Consider the following 20,485-nt stretch of genomic DNA (forward strand, 5'->3'; position numbering starts at 1 on the left):
TATTGGGCAGTTCTGCACATGACACAGCACTTGCTGGGCCGTCTGACCATGTTGGGAGGTGACCTCTCAAGGCCAGCTGTGAAGGCACTTGTATCATGCACTGTTTGGTAACATTTGCTCACATTACAGCGTTACAACAGTTTTCAGTTGTATAAATGCATAAAAGTAAATACAAAAGGGGTACCGCAAACAAACCAAGCAAACTTGAAAAATAACTGCCTCCCTGGGTATCATGTTTTATTTGTGGGAGAAATCCAAAAAGTGCAAGTCTTACGTAAACTATCTTACACTATAATTAAAAAAGGAGTAAAATTTTTAAACTAGTTGTTAAACCAAGCACTTTTAAAAAATCTATAAATTAAAAATTACCCACCCATTTTGCTCAGTCAAGCAAAAACACTTGACAAGTATGTGTTCTACAGCTGATCAAAACAACAAACATAAGCAGAATTATCTTTCTGTTTTGTGAAGAGTATATATGTATTACATACAACTTTATTTTTAAACAAGTTATATACAGGGTGTATACACAGACAGGAAAAAAAATTCCCAGATTTTCCAGTCAAAAATACATTTTTCTTCAGTGTTGAGTGACAGTATACTTTTCCTCAGAACTGTAAAATTTATCAATCCTTTGAACTTTCTTTGCCGCTAGGCTCTTCATCACCTTTCCACTTCTTGCCTGTCACTGGAGCTTCGAATTTACTCTGGGTTGCAGAATCCTTATAGGGCTTCATTCGAAGGACTGATCTTTCGTCGTCTTGTGTCGGGGTCAAAATCTTCAACTTTATTAGTAACATCAGACAACTGTCTTACAACCTGATAAGGTCCAAAGTAGCACCTGAGGAGCTTTTCAGAGAGATCAACCTTCTGAACAGGAGTGAAGATCCAGACAAGATCACCAGGCTGGTAGACAACAGGGCAGTGGCTCCCGTCATACCTTCGGCGATTGTTCTCTTGAGCATTCGGCATGCGGAGTTGAGCTAACTGCTGAGCTTCCTCAGCTCTGGCTATCACTTGGCTAATGTAGTTGTCATCCACATCATCAGTCCACACAGTGTCCATCATCGTAGGTAGACACTTCATGCCCATGCACAGGAAAAATGGCGTAAATCCTGTGGTGTCTTGTTTGGCAGTGTTGTACGCAAACGTCACGAAAGGTAGCACCTCATCCCAGTTGCTCTGCTCAAAATTGATGAACATTGATAGCATGTCGGCTGAGGTCTTATTAAGGCATTCAGTAAGCCCGTTAGTTTGTGGATCGTATGAAGTCGTCATGTGATGAGTAATGTTTCACTGACGATTTATCTCTGTCACAAGAGTCGATTTAAAAATTGATGAACATTGATAGCATGTCGGCTGAGGTCTTATTAAGGCATTCAGTAAGCCCGTTAGTTTGTGGATCGTATGAAGTCGTCATGTGATGAGTAATGTTTCACTGACGATTTATCTCTGTCACAAGAGTCGATTTAAAAATTGATGAACATTGATAGCATGTCGGCTGAGGTCTTATTAAGGCATTCAGTAAGCCCGTTAGTTTGTGGATCGTATGAAGTCGTCATGTGATGAGTAATGTTTCACTGACGATTTATCTCTGTCACAAGAGTCGATTTAAAAACTTTCCCTCAATCTGTAATTAATGACCTTGGAGCACCGTGTTTTAATACAGTGTCTTCCATGATGAATTTGGCTACTTCAGATGCTTCAACTGTTTTCACAGATTTTGTAATGGCACAGCGTGTCAGATAATCAGTGCAAACAATAATCCATCTATTGGCACTAGCAGACATTGAAAATTGTCCGAGGAGGTCAATCCCCACACACTGGAAAGGCGTTTCAGCTGGTGGAATTGGTATGAGCCAGCCAGGTGGTTTTTGAGGAACTGCCTTTCCCATCTGGCACTCTTGACAGTGCGACACATAGTGACAGACACTCCTAAATAAACCTGGGTAGAAAAATCTCTTGTGGATCCTATCGTATGTCTTAACAAATCCTGAATGTCCGGCCTCAGGTGTGTCATGGAATTTCTGTAGAACATCTAAGTGCATGTGTTTAGGAATCACTGGTAGCCACCTTTTTCCAAATGGATCAAAGTTTTTCTTGCAAAGTAATCCATTAACTACCTTAAATTGTTCTTTCACGTCCTCTGACCGATTTAAGGCAAGTGTAATTTGAGATATTTTGGTGTACTTCTTCTGCTCAGCAGAGAGATCCTGGAGTGCAATGAGACAGTACTATCTTCATCAAAGTCTTGCACAGAATTTCTTGAGAGACAGTCGGCATCTTGGTGTTTTCTTCCACTTTTTTACACTTTCGTAATTTCATACTCTTGAAGACATAGTGCCCACCTGGCGAGTCGTCCTGTTGGACCCTTAAGATCTGTCAACCAATAAAATGAATGATGGTCTGTAACAACTGTGAATGACCTTCCATAGGGATACTGTCGAACTTTGCATATGGCCCAGATCACACCAAGACATTCTCTTTCTGTAGTTGAGTAGTTTCTCTCGGCTTTTGTAAGTGTCCTAGAAGCATAGGCTATAACCTTCTCGTTTCCATCCGAAATTTGCAGCAGAACAGCAGCAGTCCCATACCCGCTGGCATCTGTATGTAGTTCTGTAGGTGCTCTCTCATCATACAGACCAAGTACAGGGTCAGTCATCAGATCTTTTCGCAGCACATCGAAAGAATCTTGTTCAGCACCACCGCAGATAAATTTAGCATCAGCTTTTAAGAACTCTTGGAGTGGCCTGGCATTGATACAAAAGTCTTTGATAAAACAATGGTGTTAAGAACATAATAGAGGAACCTTCTCACATCTCTAATACTTTTAGGAATAGGAAAATCTGTTACAGGTCTCACCTTTTCTGGGTCTGGGCGCACACTTTCGTTTGACACAAGGTGTCCAAGTATTCTGATTTCTTTTGCTCCAAAGAGACACTTTCTTGGATTAAGTTTCAGTCCACCTTGCTGGAGACACTTAAGAGCAGCCCTCAGTCTTTTTATGTGGTCATCAAGTGTCCCTGAGAACACTGTAATGTCATCTAAATAACAAAGACACATCGTCCACTTCAGGTGTCTTAGAAGATTATCCATCATACATTCAAAAGTTGCTGGTGCATCACACAAACCAAACGGCACTACCTTAAACTCATACAGACCCTCAGAGGTGATGAATGCAGTTTTCTCATGATCACCCTAATCTGCTTTGATTTGCCAGTATCCCAAGTTCATGTCCATGCTTGAGAAAAAGTTAACCCCCTTCAGACAATCTAGTGTATTGTCAATTCGTGGAAGAGGGTAAACGCCCCTTTTAGTTATCTTATTAAACTTCCTGTAATCAACACAAAAGCGCCAACTGCCACCCTTCTTGCTGACAAGAACTACTGGCGACGACCATGGGCTCTGCGAAGGCTGAATGATGTCATTCTTCATCATTTCTCTACCTTGTTGCAAATTATTCAATGTTCCATTGCTGAAACACAGTATGGTCTCTGGCTTATTGGTTGATGGTCTCCAGTGCTAATCCGGTGCTTCACTGTCAATGTCTAATTTTGCTCTTCACCCGTGGTTTGAAGCATTCAAACAACTCTTGAAGAATGGCAAGTAGCTTCTTCTGTTGTTCCTTAGTGAGATCTGGTGATAGTGAGCTAGAAGATCTTGTCTAGTAGTGGTAGTGCTAATTTCACCCACAGACTCGGCATGGGAGGTTTCTATGACACTCGGCTGTTCTACAATTAAGGGCTCAGCATTTGCTATGCACATGCATCTTGGAAGGATCTGTGGTTCTCAGCGACAGTTAACTATCCACAATTCACCAAATCCGTTCTTAAACAAGACGACAGAGGCTGGGATAACCAAGTTATTTTTCAGTGGTATGCTTCTCTTACATTCCACTACATGTAAGAATGCATGCGTTGATGCATGGCATGACACATGACAGTTACCTTTCTAGTGCTGACTGCAGGAATGATCACTTCATCCAGCACACAGTCTCCACACACTCGGATGCAAATCTTCCTGTCCACAGTATCGCATCTCATCTTGCATAATCTTCGAGGACCACAATCTATAATTGCCTGAGGAGCTTTCAAAAAGGCCCACCTGAGAATGATGTCACGACTACACTCTTGGAAGATGATGAATTCTAATGGCTGTGTATGCCCACTTATACCCACATGAATGACACATATTCCTGTACATTTTACATATTTTCCATTAGCCACCTCCAGCAGAGATGTTTTGTTGTCAACGAATACGGTTTTCTGCAACTGGTGAAGGTACTTCTCCGAAATGGCTGAATATGATGCTCCAGAGTCCACAAGAGCTTGGGCTGGTCGGCCATCCCTGAGGATCTTGACGTAGTTTCCTATCATTTTTGTAGTAATTGACAGCGGAGGATTTTTCTCTTCGGTGGCCTCACCTCCAATGAAGGTCGCACCCTTTAGTTTTCCATGTTGCGGGAGCTAGGTGATCGGATGGAGCTTCTAAACAGCGATGGAGACCTTGATCGACATGTTGGGGAGCATCCTCTCCAGCAGCTAGCTTGTGGCAATGGTGACCTACGTCGTTCTGCACGCACATCATCTTATTCATCTTCCGGTGTCCCGGAGTTGGCGTCAGCTAAGATTGGTCTGCTGTCTTGTGGTGTGGGCATCATCAAATATCTGCCGCCTTTCTCGACAATAGCGCACCACATGTCCCGGTCATCCACAGTGGAAATGTACTGGTTGGTTATCCTGGATCCTCCAGACGTCAGTCTTCCTTGGTGCCCAAACAGGTTCCTCATGTGGCATTGTAGGAACAGAACTTCACCTGGGACGTTTTTACCATTTTAAAGGGAAATGAAGGACAAGAGATTGGGTTCAATGTCTACTCCACTTCCTCCCTTATGACCTCTTGAAGCGTCTCATTTTTTTGCTCGCCGTGAAATCCAAGTGCCTTCTGAACTTCCTCTCTCACTATCAGACGAAGAACACTTGTGAAATCAGTTCCTTCCTCCATCACAAACATCGATACAATGTTTGGAAGCCGTTCAAACTTCTTGCATGTAATTCTTTTTTGATACATTGTTTCGATATACTGGAACTATTTTATGAAGTCGTCTGCTGTCAAAACCTCCTTCAGGAGTAGGGCTTGATACTTGTCCTCAGCAACACTCTTCATGAGATGCGCAACCTTATTTTCCTCCTTCATTCTAGGATCCACTATTTTACACAGCTCCAAGACATATTGAATGTAGGATGCTGTAGTTTCTCCTGGATGCTGTGCCCTGCACTTTAGTTTATCTTCAGCCTTGCACTTCTGTCATGTGTCGCCGAAATACTTGCGCAGTTCTGCCTGGAATACTTCCCAGCTTGTGAAATTCTGCTCATTGTTCTCATACCATTCCTTGAAAGTGCCCTCCAAGTAGAAAAATGTATTAGCCAAACACTTGGTGTCATCTCTAATTTACACAGCTCCAAGACGTATTGAATGTAGGATGCTGTAGTTTCTCCTGGATGCTGTGCCCTGCACTTTAGTTTATCTTCAGCCTTACGCTTCTGTCATGTGTCGCCAAAATACTTGCGCAGTTCTGCCTGGAATACTTCCCAGCTTGTGAACTTCTCCTCATTGTTCTCATACCATTCCTTGACAGTGCCCACAAGTAGAAAAATGTATTAGCCAAACACTTGGTGTCATCTCATTTGTTAAATTTGGCTATACGCTCATCCACCTTCAGCCACTTGTTTGGATCTTGGCCATCATCACAAGAGAACCCGGAAGGATGTTTCATGTGGTGGCACACAGTTGCTGTCATCGTAACATCCTCTTCTTCTCCTGTCTCTGATAGATTGTGATCTGTTGAATATGGCTCAAACTCGGGTTTCTCGCCATGTACATGGCAGCTCTGTCGTGGCCTGATGGGAGCCACTGCGTCATCTATAATGTGCACTGTCACAAGTTCCAACACCCAGCGCCTCCACCAGATTAATGCCAAGTAGAAGAAGGTGTAATTAGATGAATGACGAACACTAACTTCACTTAACGAAGGTTTATTCAGCACTCGCGCATACAAGAGTGCGGAGCGAACTGCCTCCAGCCAGAACATATACGGTATATATACAGTTACAGAACATTCCAGTACAATGATTCTTGATATTTGTGCATACTTCTTGAATTTCCTCAAACCAAATATAGAAATTAAGATATTACAGTTCAGGTGAGTTTTGAACTCACAACCCTCCATGCAAGAGTCTAGTATCATAACCGCTACTCAGCTTCTTCTTCAACAGTACTGATCTTTTCGCACATGTTACACTTTAAGATACAGTCACACAAATGTACCAGTAAAATTTTTAATAATGACATAAATGTCTGATCTTCTGGGCTAGAAATTTTTCTAAATGGTCGTCCTCAAAGAGTTTATTTTTAAATGAGAGTCAAGCACTCTGATATTTAAGACATTCATCGTATACTCTCGAACACAGTTCAGCGTGCATAAAAGGAAATTTACTCTGGAAGCAACACTTTTCAAACAACCATTCCCAATATTTTCCTGCGATGTGTTAGATATAGGTTCGTTTCAGAAGTTGCCAGTGAGTGCCGCATAATAGGCGTCACCACACTTGCACAGCTACGATGACGCAGGAAGCCCATATGTTCGTACGTTTAAAACATTAGAAGATCTTACATTATGTCATAAAAGAAACAAGACATCAGAGGATACTCCAAGAGCATCGGAATTTCGTGAACCATACTAAAATGCATAATTCGGCTTACAGTGCACATTCATATGTCCAGATTAAGATGTAAATTTTCTTGGAGTACCAGTACTGTATTATCTCATGTTTGGTTCTTTATTATGGCATAATGCCATAAGTGCTAGAAGATGAAAAGATGCACTTTTAAAATGCAGTTAAAGTTGAAACTAGCCAATAGCGTGGAATTAAATACTTAGTCTCAAATAAATTGACTACCTCAACTAAGAAGATTAATAAAAGCCAAATTTCTTTAGCAAAAAACACGGGTCACGTAGAGACTATCAACCTCCCCACTTAAACTCAGACTGCTCTGTGCATCAGCACCAAATCAACGATATTTACGAACCGCAGTAATACTTGATAGTGGTGCTCCCCCCCCCCCCCCCCCCCACCTCCCCCCTTCCTCCCTCAAGCGTTTGAGGTAGGACACAAAAAAAAAGTGTTCCAAAGTGCAGTGCCACACCTCTTCAAACGCATATGAGGTGCAACAATAAAGTAATGAGACTGACATGAAAAAAAAAAAAAAATGTTGCTTACCGTTTTAGTCAAGTTTAGTGTTGTCTCCTTCAAAGTAGTTACCTTCTGATTGCACACACTTTTTCCAGCACTTCTGCCATTGATGGTAACATTTCTGGAACCCACCTTCTGTGATATCCTCGAAGACCCTCATCACAGCTTTGTGGACATCTTGTGTTGTTTGAAAATGGTGTCCCTTGACCACCATTTTGACTCTTAGAAATAGAAAAAAGTCGCACAGAGCAATATCTGGCAAATAAGGTGGCTGTCGTAGTACTGAAATTTGTTTTGATGTTAAAAATTGCTGTACTGACAGAGCAATATGGGATGGCACATTATAGTGATGCAGAATCCAATTATCAGCAATGTTGGCACAGACACGAAGAACTCTTTTACGAAGTCTTTCTATAATTTCTTTGTAGTAATATTGGTTAACTGTTTGTCCAGGAGGCACCCACTCCTTATGAACAACTCCCTTGGAATCAAAGAAGCACACAAGCATGCATTTCACTTTTCAAAAAACAAAGATGATGTGACTTACCATACGAAAGCGCTGGCACGTCGATAGACACACACAAACAAACACAAACATACACACAAAATTCAAGCTTTCGCAACAAACTGTTGCCTCAACAGGAAAGAGGGAAGGAGAGGGAAAGACGAAAGGATGTGGGTTTTAAGGGAGAGGGTAAGGAGTCATTCCAATCCCGGGAGCGGAAAGACTTACCTTAGGGGGAAAAAAGGACGGGTATACACTCGCACACACACACATATCCATCCACACATATACAGACACAAGCACACATATTTAAAGACATCTTTGTTTTTAGATATATTTTTCCCACGTGGAATGTTTCCCTCTATTAATTCATTTCACTTTTCACTTTGACATGAGAGCTTTTTTTGGTCTGGGTTATCTCTTTGAGCACCATTGCGAACTTTGGTGTTTTGTCTCTGGATCGCACTCAAAAAACCAACTTTCATCACCAGTGATAACATGGCTCAACAATTCTGGATTGATTTCCGTTTGCTCTAACAGATCGGCTGCCACATTTTTCCATGTTTCTCACTGTTGTGGTGTGAGATTTTTGGGGACCATTTTCGCACAAATCTTTCTCATACCAAGATCAGTTATTATTAGACAAACCGTTTCTTGATTGATGTTCAGTTCTTCTGCAATCATTTCAGATCGTACGGGTTCTTCCTGGCCAAGTTGACATCCATTCATGAGGTTGATGGTCATCCACTGTGGTCTTCATCTTCAACATTCGTTCTGACTTCATTAAACATTTTATGCCAACGAAAAACGTGAGCTCTTGACATAACCTCCTTCTGAAGCCTTCTCAAGCTTACTGTAAGTTGTCATTGTGTTTTCACCCAATTTAACACAAAAAGAAATGGCATACCGTTGCACAATATTATGCGATTCCATTTCCGTGACGAGAGACACAAACACATGTTAACTTATTACAGCAGTTGCATCGATGTGCTGCTTGGACTAGAAGTAGTTTATAGACCAGGGTCAAAGATATTGTGCCTTCGCAAGCCTGTAAGGTTGCCACACCTTGCAAAGAAAATCAGTCTCATTACTTTATTGTCACACCTCGTACTTCTATTGCACATGAGTGTATTTCACTCTGTGGAATTCAAACGTATAATATTTTTTAACGGATGCCATCAACCTATATTCAGGTCAGTGGAAATTAAAGAGTCCTGTGGTGTCTCTTTCTTTTTTTAAAAAAAGAAAGAAAACCAACCTCGCAATTAATATTGGATGGGATTATTTGTAACCTGAAGGACAAGAACTCTTCAGAAAATTTGTACACTTTACTGCCTATTATCTAATAACTTGCTTTTTTGTGCAACACAAAATTAATTATACGATACACGAAACCAATAAAGACAAGAGACAAGCAAGACAGTATACATTTCTTCAATCCTTAAGTCCTAGCATTTTTTTCTCTCTAATCTTGCTACAGCTTTACATGGCATGCTTTCCTTTCTGCAAAAGAACCTATTACCTCATCACACTTCATCATACGTTTTGCTTCATGAAAAGACGAAATATTGTTACCTAATGCTGAAAAAGCTGTTCATACAAACAGTACCCAAGACTGGTGTGGTTTCTCGTTATGATTACGTGTATTATGTCACTTTCAGCTAGATAAAATGAAATAGGCCTATCTAATATTGCAGCGATTGTAACACGCACCAAATAAATGAGACTGTTTTGGCACAAACGGTCACTTATTTTTTTTAACACGACAGAATATAATTCACGAATTACCAATATCAAATGCCTATTAGGCCTACTACAAGGAAAAAGCTTTATGTTCATAAATGGTTTCACATTTCATTCATACGCTCCAGCTTCTCAAGCACGAGATCGAAAAGTAGTGGTACGAAATTTTTATATAAATTTGGAATTGTCATATTCTTCCATAATTGGTGTGATGTCTCCATTTCTTCTCCTTCCTCGTTCTAACAAACAATTTTGTCATCACTAATTCTGTAACTATTCCTGCCAGTGTCAAAACTTATTCTCCAGTTAATAAGAAGGCTAATGACAATAAAAGAAAGAATGAAGCTCATGCCAAGGAACTCAGTCTATCATACAAAATAAATCTCTCTCTATTTGCAATACAGAGGTAGTGTATTTTGATCGCTAATCTTCTTTCTTCCAAATTGATAAGATACATTTCTTAATTGAAAGAAAAAATTGGAGGGTTATCTGCAAATGGGTTTGCAGTCATGTTTGGCACTTTTCTTATAAATGTCTATCTCCGTTACATATGATATACAACTCACAATGACCGATTGCACTTGTTGCCATTATCAGATCTGTCACAAATGGAAAAAAAATCTAGAAAAATATAATACACATGGCTAACAGCTGTACATATTACCGAGACGTACCATTAAAAGTATGCTGCTGCAAGTATCATCGTCAAACAATCTGTAGCCGTGGTGAACTGATATAAGGACCACGATACCAACAGCCTTATGAAATGAGCTAAGGTAAAAAATACATGAAAAGAATAAGACAGTTCGTCCATATGGTAAGAGGCTTGTTACTATGCCATATAACAGTGTACTTTCCCATAAAGTAGCACAAGTTTTCAGAAAAATCAGTGTTAATATTGGATTACAGAAGAAACGTACAATGGTTTCTAGGTTACATCACAAAACTCGCTACAACATTAATAAATATTTGGAATCCGGGGTCTACAAGATTAGTTGTCAGGGCTTTGGTCAGAGGACGAGGAACTTTAAGGCCTACTACAAAGAACATACACGCAGCCAAAATAAGAGAGCATATGGAGCACACACAGAAAAACATGGTGGGAATTATGCAGGATAATTAGGAAGTGTTGCAGAGGACACCTAAAGGACAATTACTGAACCTGTTCGAGGAAATGGGAGATCAACAAACAAAGAAAATGGCAACAGGTGTTACTACATAATGAAAATAGCAAATTTAACTTGAATGCATATTTCGATGTATTCAGGAACCTAATAGTCTGAACATTGTCACATACTGCAGCAGCTCAGCCTGTGGCCACATATGAGGTCTTTTCAAAAAATTCCTGAAGCTTGCCTTCAAAATTATTTTACATTTGCCTTTACACTGCTTCAAAATTCTCTCCTCCACAATTGATACACCACTCCCAATGCCATTTCCATTTCCAGAAGCAGCCTTGGTATGATTCTTGCTGGATGATGCGAAGCGCCATCAGAGAATTTTCTTTTATCTCGTCTATCACTGCAAATCTTCACCCTTTCAACAGTGCTTTCAACTTTAGAAATTTAAAAAAAAATGTCCACGGGGACCAGCTCTAGAGAATGAGGAGGATGAGGCAAGCACGGTGATTTTGTTTCTTGGGCAATAGTCACACATCAACAGGGATGAATGTGTGGGTGCGTTATCATGATGTAAGAACCATGAACTGTCTCACCACATTTCAGGCCGTTTACTTCTCACATTTTCTCACAGGCATTCCAACATGTCCCGATAGTACCACCAATTAACAATTTGTCCCTGAGGCACAAATTCATGATGAACTAATCCTTCAAAGTCAGAGAAAAGTACCAGCATGGCTCTGATATTTGACCTGACCTTACCAAATCCAGTATGAAGACCTAACCTTGGTCTTAACATCTTAACCAGGGACCCACGTCTGATCACCAATTATGGTTCTTTTAAGGAACATCTCGTTCTCATTCATATGATCCAGAAGCTCTTCACAGATTGCGAGGCAAAGGTCTTTCTGGTCTTGACTCATGAGCTGTGGGATGAACTTGGTGGCAACACAATGTGTTCCAAGATGCTGTGTCAGGATTTCATGACAAGATCCACCTGAAATGTTACATTCTTCTGCAATCTCTCTGGCAGTGTCTTTGATTGGCATGCACAATTTTGTCGACGTTCCCAACATGAGCATCGTCAGTAGACATTGAAGTGTGTCCTGAACAACGGTCATTTTTAACTTCCATCCGGCCATTTTTCAACCATGTGAAAAATTCGTAATGACGAGTACGGCTTAAGCACTCATCACTTTAGGCTTCCTGCATTATTTATCATGTCCCTGTAAAGGTTTTCTTTAATTTCACATAAAATTTAATGCAGATGTGTTGCTCCTCTAACTCTGCCATTCCGAAATTCGCAAACTGTGCGACAACATTCCATTCAAAACACTGGACAATAAGTAACAGACATATAACAATGAAACTTCGGCAGTAACACATGAAACACAGATGTGTGCAAGGATGCCAACCATACAACACTCCATTGGCGCAAAATTACAAATGTTCTGGAATTTTTTGAACAGACCTTGTACACTGGCCACTCACAGCATTAAGATAGCGGCTTCCTTCCGTCGTCATCGTCGTCGTCGTCGTCGTCGTCGTCATCTACTCGGTCATGCTAGGTGGTTTCTATTTCACTATTAGCTTTTTTACACATTTTACTCGCACTTTAGGTATGGATTTTATTTCTATTTCATTTCATGTTTTATTTTTTGACAGATTTTTTGCCATTTGAAATAATTTTAAATAATGACTATACATATTTTAAGTCACTGAAATTATGGTTGGGTCACTAGTGTACCTGGCACTAGTGTCCTCTAATGGTTAAGGTTAGGTTTGTATTAGTAGAGGACACCCCTAAGCCATCACTGGTACTTGGTATGAACTTATGCATGCAGACTGAAGGTGCTACTTTTGTCACAGTACTTTTAACATGATCAAAACTGCTCACGCCACTGGGGCATTAGGGTCGCCTTGCCTCCCAGACAGCACATGCCCGTATGGCGTCACCAACCCCTCACAGCATTGTGGCTCCTATCCTTACCCTGGCATGCAGGTTAAAAGGGACACTGGCCAAGCCCTCAGTAGACCTTTTACTGTCATTTAGGCTGATTTGTCCATGAGTTGTGTGATGTGAATTGATCCAGCTCATCAAATACTCCATCTTTATTACTCCAGCATTTCCTTATTTTTCTTTTTGTTCTCAAAGGCAAGTTAATAATTTATATTATTTCCTAAAACCAATTTCTGAGGGACATGCCCAAGATTTTCAGAGGTATCCTGTGTCTTTTGACGAAATCAGGGAAGGGGGGGGGGGGGGCTGTCAAACCATCTGGTAGGTCAGTTGGTTGATTTTGGGTAGGGGACCAAACAGCAAGGTCATCAGTCCCTCTGCAGAAGCAGGATGGCCAGACATGGATTTGAACAGTCATCCTCCCAAATGCGAGTCCATTGTGCTAACTACTGCGCCACCTTGCTCGGTAACATCTCTAGCTATGTCCTCCTTTGTTCTACTTATTTTACAAAACATAGTGTCATTTCATGTCCATCTTTTCATTTTTATGGAGGTACAATAAAAGAAAATAAATGAGTTCTTCGGGCATGGTCTGTTAAATTGTCAAAAATATATAAAACTGTTATTTGGATCTTCCTGACAGGTTGAAACTGTGTGCCGCTGGACCGAGACTCAAACTCAGGACCTTGACCTTTCGCAGGCAAGTGCTCTACCATCTGAGCTTTAATTTCACCAGTACCTCGTCTCCTCCCTTCCAAACATCACAGAAGCTCTCCTGCAGACCTTGCAAAACTAGCACTCCTGAAAGAAAGGATATTGCAAAGACATGGCTGTGGCACAGCAGTATTCTAAAAGAGGATGGACAAGCATAGTGTAGGCAGTCTCCTTAGTAGATCTGTTACATTTTCCAAGTGCCCTGCCAATAAAACACAGTCTTTGGTTAGCCTTCCCCACAACATTTTCTGTGTGTTCCTTCCAATTTAAGTTGCTCGTAATTGTAATTCCTAGGTATTTAGTTGAATTTACATCCCTTAGATTTGACTGATTTATCATCTAACTGAAGTTTAATGGATTCCTTTTAGCACTCGTGTGGATGACCTCACTTTTCATTTCCTAGCGTCAATTGCCAATTTCCGCACAATACATATATCTTTCCTAAGTCACTTTGCAATTTGTTTTGATCTTCTGATGACTTTGCTAGTCAATAAACGACAGTGTCCTCTGCAAACAACGTAAGACAGCTGTTCAGATGGTCTCCCAAATCATTTGTACAGATAAAGAACAACAAGGGGCCTATAACACTACCATTGGGAATGCCAGAAATCACTTCTGATTTATTCTGTAACTTTCTGTCAATTACTACGAACTGTGACCCTGCGGCGCGGCATGTTACTTTCTACCGCCCTGCCAATGTCCAGCAATGTTCATTTGTCTAGCTAAAAGCTGTAGTAGAAAATACTAGACCACTACTGTCTACTGCAGGTCGCAACATACACAGAATTGTCTGGTAAACGGGATGTGGCTAGTACTGAAATAAAAGTTTTAACTCGGCAGTGTAAATTTTCAGGTGTATTTTTTATGATAAAGATCACAGTTAATACTGCCAAGTCCGTACTAAGTGGCAACACAACGTAAAGTTCACACGCAAACCACAATCACACACGTAGCCAGTTTATGGTATTTACACCCGTTACCGATGTTAATAGAGTTCACTGGATCGTTTAGTTATGAAAATGCTCGCTCAAACGTTGTGCACTCTGCTCTACACATAATACCTGTTCCAGTCTTAGATCGCACAACACGCCACGCGGTTTTAACAAACAGTCAAAAGCAATAATTTTGATATTTCGTCCGAAATTCCACACGACTTCCACTATACCGTTCACTTAAATACGCTTTGTACTACTTCGCGAACTCGTAATTAGCATTTTTCCGTACTTTTGTGGGAACTGCTTTCAATGAGATGTTACTAGTTCGAACCCTCAGCCCCGACTTTCTTAGATCACACCAAAGGCTTTGTTACCAGCATAGATTGGCTGATATCACAAACAGCAAATCAGGTTGCAGTATTATCCCGCACTAACCCGCGCTTTACTTCAATGACCAATCATAGTGAAACATAAATTTAGAAAAGTATCAAATATAAAATTACTCCTTCCGAAATTACCGATTAATTTGCGTTCTACTCACGATTTATTAGTACCGTAAACTGACTGCACATTTAATTATAGTAAATCCCCTGTACAGTTTAACTGGTACTTCATGAATAAACAAAACAATTTTCATTTACTTCTGTTCTTCTTCACTCATACAACACTCACACTGCTAATTATTACACATATAAAACAATTATAATAATGCAAATACATTAAATATTAGTCAAACATAACTTTACGACATTGTTTTGACTATGACTGCTAGCACTGTCCGTCAACTGCTGATCTCTGCCGCCTACTAGTACAACTACGTGCAGCTCTAACTCAGGTCTATGTCAGCTGGTGACATCTGTCGATGACTCATGCCTATAACGATATCGTCCTAACAAGTGACAGGAGCGATGCGAAGGTGCTACGCCTCAACCCCTCTGACAGGAAATCACAAAGCCAGTCACGATATTCCATAAGCACACAATTTCACTACGAGTCGCTTGTGTGGTACCATGTCAAAAGCCTTCCGGAAATTCAGAAACATGGAATTGATCCGAAATCCCTTGTCAATAGCACTCAACACTTCATGTGAATAAAGAGCTAGTTGTGTATCACAGGAATGAAGTTTTCTAAACCCATACTGACTGTGTGTCAATAGAACGTTTTCTTCTAGATAATTCATAATGTTTGAACTCAATATACCAGTTGATTAAAAAGTCAGTATAAATTTGAAGACTTAATAAACCACGGAATAATGTAGATAGAGAGGTAAAAATTGACACACATGCTTGGAATGAAGTATTGCTAGACGCGTGAAAGATCTCTTGCGCGCGTCTTTTGTGATGATTGTGTGCTCAGCCGCCACTTTCGTCACGCTTGGCCTCCCAGGTCCCCAGACCTCAGTCCGTGCGATTATTGGCTTTGGGGTTACCTGAAGTCGCAAGTGTATCGTGATTGACCGACATCTGTAGGGATGCTGAAAGACAACATCCAACGCCAATGCCTCACCATAACTCCGGACATGCTTTACAGTGCTGTTCACAACATTATTCCTTGACTACAGCTATTGTTGAGGAATGATGGTGGACATATTGAGCATTTCCTGCAAAGAACATCGTCTTTGCTTTGTCTTACTCTGTTATGCTAATTATTGCTATTCTGATCGGATGAAGTGCCACCTGTCAGACATTTTTTGAACTTTTGCATTTTTTTGGTTCTAATAAAACCCCATGTCATTCCAAGCATGTGTGTCAATTTGTACCTCTCTACATTATTCTGTGATTTATTCAGTTTTCAAATTCATACTGACTTTTTGATCACCCAATATATTATAAAATCCAGCTGCATATCGACGTTAATGATACGGGCCTGTAATTTAGTGGATTATTCCTACTAGCTTTCTTGAATATTGGTGTGGCTGTAAAATACAGCCAATCTTTGAGATTTTGCATCTGTTTAAATTTGGCAAGTTTGTTTAGTTGTTTCTGCAACAGTGTTCTGACCCGTTTTGTGTATCAAGGAGGATCAGCTCCGACATTTGTTAATTTATTTGGTATAAATCTCCCAACAGCTGCCAATACTTTGAATTGAAGCCATATCCGGTCTACACTTATATTGTTAATTTGAAAGGAGTGGAGAGTGTCCCTCAGGAAGATGTCAAGTGAATTTTTATCAGCTGTTTTGAATAGTTATACAGTACAGTCCTATTAATCGAAAACTAACTGGGACCGGACCTTGTTCGGATTAGCCAGAATTACGGTGATGAGTTTCTAGAATAAAGTATATCAAGCAGATAAGTGTACCATGGTAACAAATGAGAATAAGTGTGGGAACAATGGCTCACTCACTCTCTGCCCTTGTTGAGACCTTTGTAGTCTCAGATGTCAGTGCACTGCCAGTTGGCTCATTAAGTGCTTGGTTATATTAGTTATCAATCGCTGGCGCACGTAACAGTTGTATTGTATTCGTTCAGGAGTAGTAGTGTACGTATTTTCGTCATGAGTAAACGGAAACTTACAATGTTAACTCTCAAAGAAAAACTGAATGCTTTGAAGCAGATAGACAATGGTGAGAATGTATCTAAACCGGCAATGGAATTGGGTGTTGGTAAAGCAACCATTTGTGATTGGAAGATGAACCGAGTGAAGCATTAACAGTTCTTTGGGAAAACACACTAAATTCAGCAGACTTTGAAATAGTCACAGTATCAAAAAAATGGATGAAGCTCTTTTTCTCAGGTTTACACAGGAAAGAGAAAGGTGAACTCCTTTGAGTGGAGCACTAGTTCTGGAGAAAGCTGTTTACCTGAACAAGTTAATGAATGGTGATGAGTCTTAATGCGAGTACGGGTTGGTTGGACATATTAAAAAACGTCATGGAATCAGTCAGCTAACAATTACTGGAGAGAAGCTTTCTTCTGACCGTGATGCAGAGAAGGAATACTTGGGTGAGTTTGAAAAAAAAATGACGAGAGGGAAAGTATTCTACCCAACAAATTTATAACGCTGATGAGGCTGGCCTTAACTTTAAGGCATTGCCAATAAAAAGCCTGGCATAAAAAGCAGAAGATCATGCTCCTGGTTTTAAAACATGCAAAGATCGTGTGACTTTATTAGCGTGCACCAAGGTTGCTGGTAATCACAAGCTGCCTTTAATGCTGATCAGCAAATCTGATAGGCCCAGAGCTTTTAAAAACTGCAACATGAAGTCCCTGCCCATATATTATTGTCACCAGAAGAAAGCATGGATGGATGGTAAGCTGTTCAAAGAATGGTTTCACGGCCAGTTTCTTCCCTCTGTTCGACAGTTTTGTACGGAAAATCATTTGTCTCCCCATGCAATCTTTTTGATTGATAACGCACCATCTCACCCCAGCACTGAGGAATTATTTGACGGAGAAATTGTGGCAAAGTTTTTGACACCGAATGTTACACCACTTCTACAACCGATGGACCAGGGCATACTGCAAACATCATAACCGATTTATAGAAAACAATTTTTAAGAATGCTGATTCAAGATGATAGCATTCCTTTAGTGGACAAAATAAAGACCAATGTGAAGGATATTGTTTATTGGGCGACTGAGGCATGGCAAGATATTTCAGAAAATACTCTGAGAAAATCATGGAGAAAACTGAGGAAATTTCTTAAATTTTAGGACAACCTAGTTGAAAATAAAAAGATTTGAAGAAGCTAGTGAAAGAGACCTAGATGAGTGGATGGCAGCAGATAGGGCATGTTTGGAGAACCTTACCGACGCTGATTTAGTTGTCGCTGCGGCTCAAGACCAGGAAGAAGTGGACTGCTGTGACAGAAGTGACAATGAGCCTGAAAGCGACACAGGAGAGCTGGTGCCACACAGTGATGCAGCAGAAGTCCTTGACCTCGAACTACATTACTTGGAGCAACAGCCCACTGCTAAACCTGCTGATTTGACGTTTACGAGACGATGGCGCAACTATGCATCATTAAGACTGTCTTCATTATGCCAAAAAACAATGAGTTTTTGTCATCTAAAACATAGGGATAAAATATCTGCTGTATTTTAGTAAGTTTGACAGCTCTTCTTTCATTGTCATGCAATGTTTAAACCTAACGTTTTCTTGCCAATTTATCTAACATGTTTACTTTACTGTGTAAATTAAAATAGTGTGTATGTACAGCAGTTTACCACACAGTTTTCCATACTTAGACTAACATTTTTCATGTTCGGATTAACCTAATGTTCGGATTAGCAGGACTCTGCTGTATTTATCGTTTACTTTTGTGGGATTTGTGGGTTGCAATATTCAGTCTCGCTACGACAACCATGTGTCCACTAATCCCTGTATCCATTTTGATGTTTGTTATTAACTCTGGATTATTTGTTGCTAAAAGACCAAGTGTATTTTCAGAACCGTTTACTATTTGCGTGGGCCCATGAACTAACTGCTGAAAATAATTTTCAGAGAATGCGTTTAGCACAATTTCGGACGATTTTAACAGAATGGAACAAAAAGGATTGCATTCTTTTCATGATTTAACACACGCAAATTCTGGTTTAACTCTAACAGATAGGAGATACTTGTACTATAAATGAAGCACAAATTTTGTTGGTGAAACTGATTTAATTCCATTTCAAAATTGTGTAACAAATGTGATGAAAAATAAATGCATATGGTCTAGATTTATGATGCACATCAGTTAAAAAAAATTCAACAAACTGATCAACAGCATAGAAATGGTTACAAATTTTTAATTAAATGTTAGCCAATTGTTAACAAGTTAACGTCAGAAAGCCTCAGTATCCGTTTTGTTACACTCACAAAAAGCAGACAAAAAGTAAACCTTAATAATGATAAATAGTTAGTCTTCTAACTCTCCAGATTCATAAGCATTTCGGTAAGATTTGTTGTCCTTTCTTTCTGGATCCAGACGGATCATATCATCAATGCGAAGAATGGTAATCGCTGCCTCCGTAGCAAACTTCAGTGACTTTATTTTTGAAATAGCTGGTTCCAAAACACCAGCCTTCTTGTTATCACGTACTGTGCCTTCATACAAGTCCAAACCAACCCTATCGGAAAGCAGAAATATTTTAAATATACACTATTCAATGACAATTTATATTTTACAGTAATCAATAACACAGTTATTAGAGCTCTAAATAAGTAATTATTACAGGATTGGTTAGGTTCTAAATAGATTTGACCCTTTCTGATGAAAAAATTAGTTTAACATGTTTAATTCTGTTTTGCTGTTACTCAGCAAATACATTTGGAAACTGGGTTGTGGGATCCTGAGAGGAAGACACATAGACTTACCACTTAAGATGTGCATGATCTACTTTAGTTTGGCTAGAATTGTGATAGGCCCTCAACTTTGCTACAAGATCAGTTGCATCTTGTGCAGCATTTACTGCAAGTGTTTTAGGAATTACCAATAAAGATCGTGCAAACTCAGCAATTGCTAACTGCTCACGGGAACTCTGTAACGAGAAATAATTCTTATTAGCATCAGTCTCTGGATCCCAATATTATCTTTGTCAAGTAAAGAGAATGTACATCACTAATTTAATAAAAGCACTGATTTTACTTACTAAGGACGTAGCAAAATTTTCCAAATAAATGGAAAGAGCTGCTTCAACAGCACCACCACCAGCAACAACACTCTTGCTTTCTAGAACACGTTTCACAACAGAGAGAGCATCATGTACCGATCTCTCCATTTCATCACAGTAGAAGTCATTGGGCCCACGCAGTATGACTGATGCTGCTGTACGGGCTTTAGGGCTGGAGAAAAAAAGAAATTGGTAAATCCACACAACTTCCAACAGTCTACAAAATAAATGTCATGGTACAAAAAATTCTATCTTCTCATTTGGATGCATGCATAAATTTCCTGGAAGACAAACTGTGGACAGGACTTGAACCTGGTCTGGCACACAGTTTTGGCCTACCAGTTTGTTTCAAAACAGTGCACCCACTGCCTCAAAGTGAAACATTCATTCTTGATGCAAGTTAATGATAATACAGTGTGGTTACAATTAAACTTTCACTATCTGAGGCGTTGCAGATGGAAAATTTTTCACCATATGGGTACCCAACTTTATAGGAATGATGTACAGATTGCACACTGCAGGATTCTCATTGTTAGAAGCATTATTGGCATGACCTGCCAACAGGCACCAGTACTGGTACAGCAACATAGGGTTGAAACACAAGCATCAGTGTGCGTTACAGCTCCAGCCAGTCAACATTGTTTTTTTTTTTTTTTTTTGC

At 40.0% G+C, this 20,485-nt stretch overlaps 1 protein-coding gene across 1 annotated transcript in view; it reads right to left on the minus strand.

Moving 5' to 3' along the window:
- Positions 1-18,812: 18,812 nt before the first annotated feature.
- The window catches only part of LOC126416071 (T-complex protein 1 subunit alpha), an 82,101-nt gene continuing 80,428 nt past the window's right edge, over positions 18,813-20,485 (minus strand). Inside the window, exons 11-13 of the mRNA XM_050083556.1 lie at positions 19,804-19,996; positions 19,529-19,692; positions 18,813-19,281 (exon numbers count right to left, since the gene is read on the minus strand). Coding sequence (XP_049939513.1) covers positions 19,071-19,281; positions 19,529-19,692; positions 19,804-19,996 — 568 coding nt within the window. The 3' untranslated portion in view covers positions 18,813-19,070. The remainder of the gene's footprint in view (positions 19,282-19,528; positions 19,693-19,803; positions 19,997-20,485) is intronic.

This window comes from Schistocerca serialis, chromosome 1 (assembly GCF_023864345.2).
Source record: "Schistocerca serialis cubense isolate TAMUIC-IGC-003099 chromosome 1, iqSchSeri2.2, whole genome shotgun sequence".
Classification (NCBI taxonomy): domain Eukaryota; kingdom Metazoa; phylum Arthropoda; class Insecta; order Orthoptera; family Acrididae; genus Schistocerca; species Schistocerca serialis.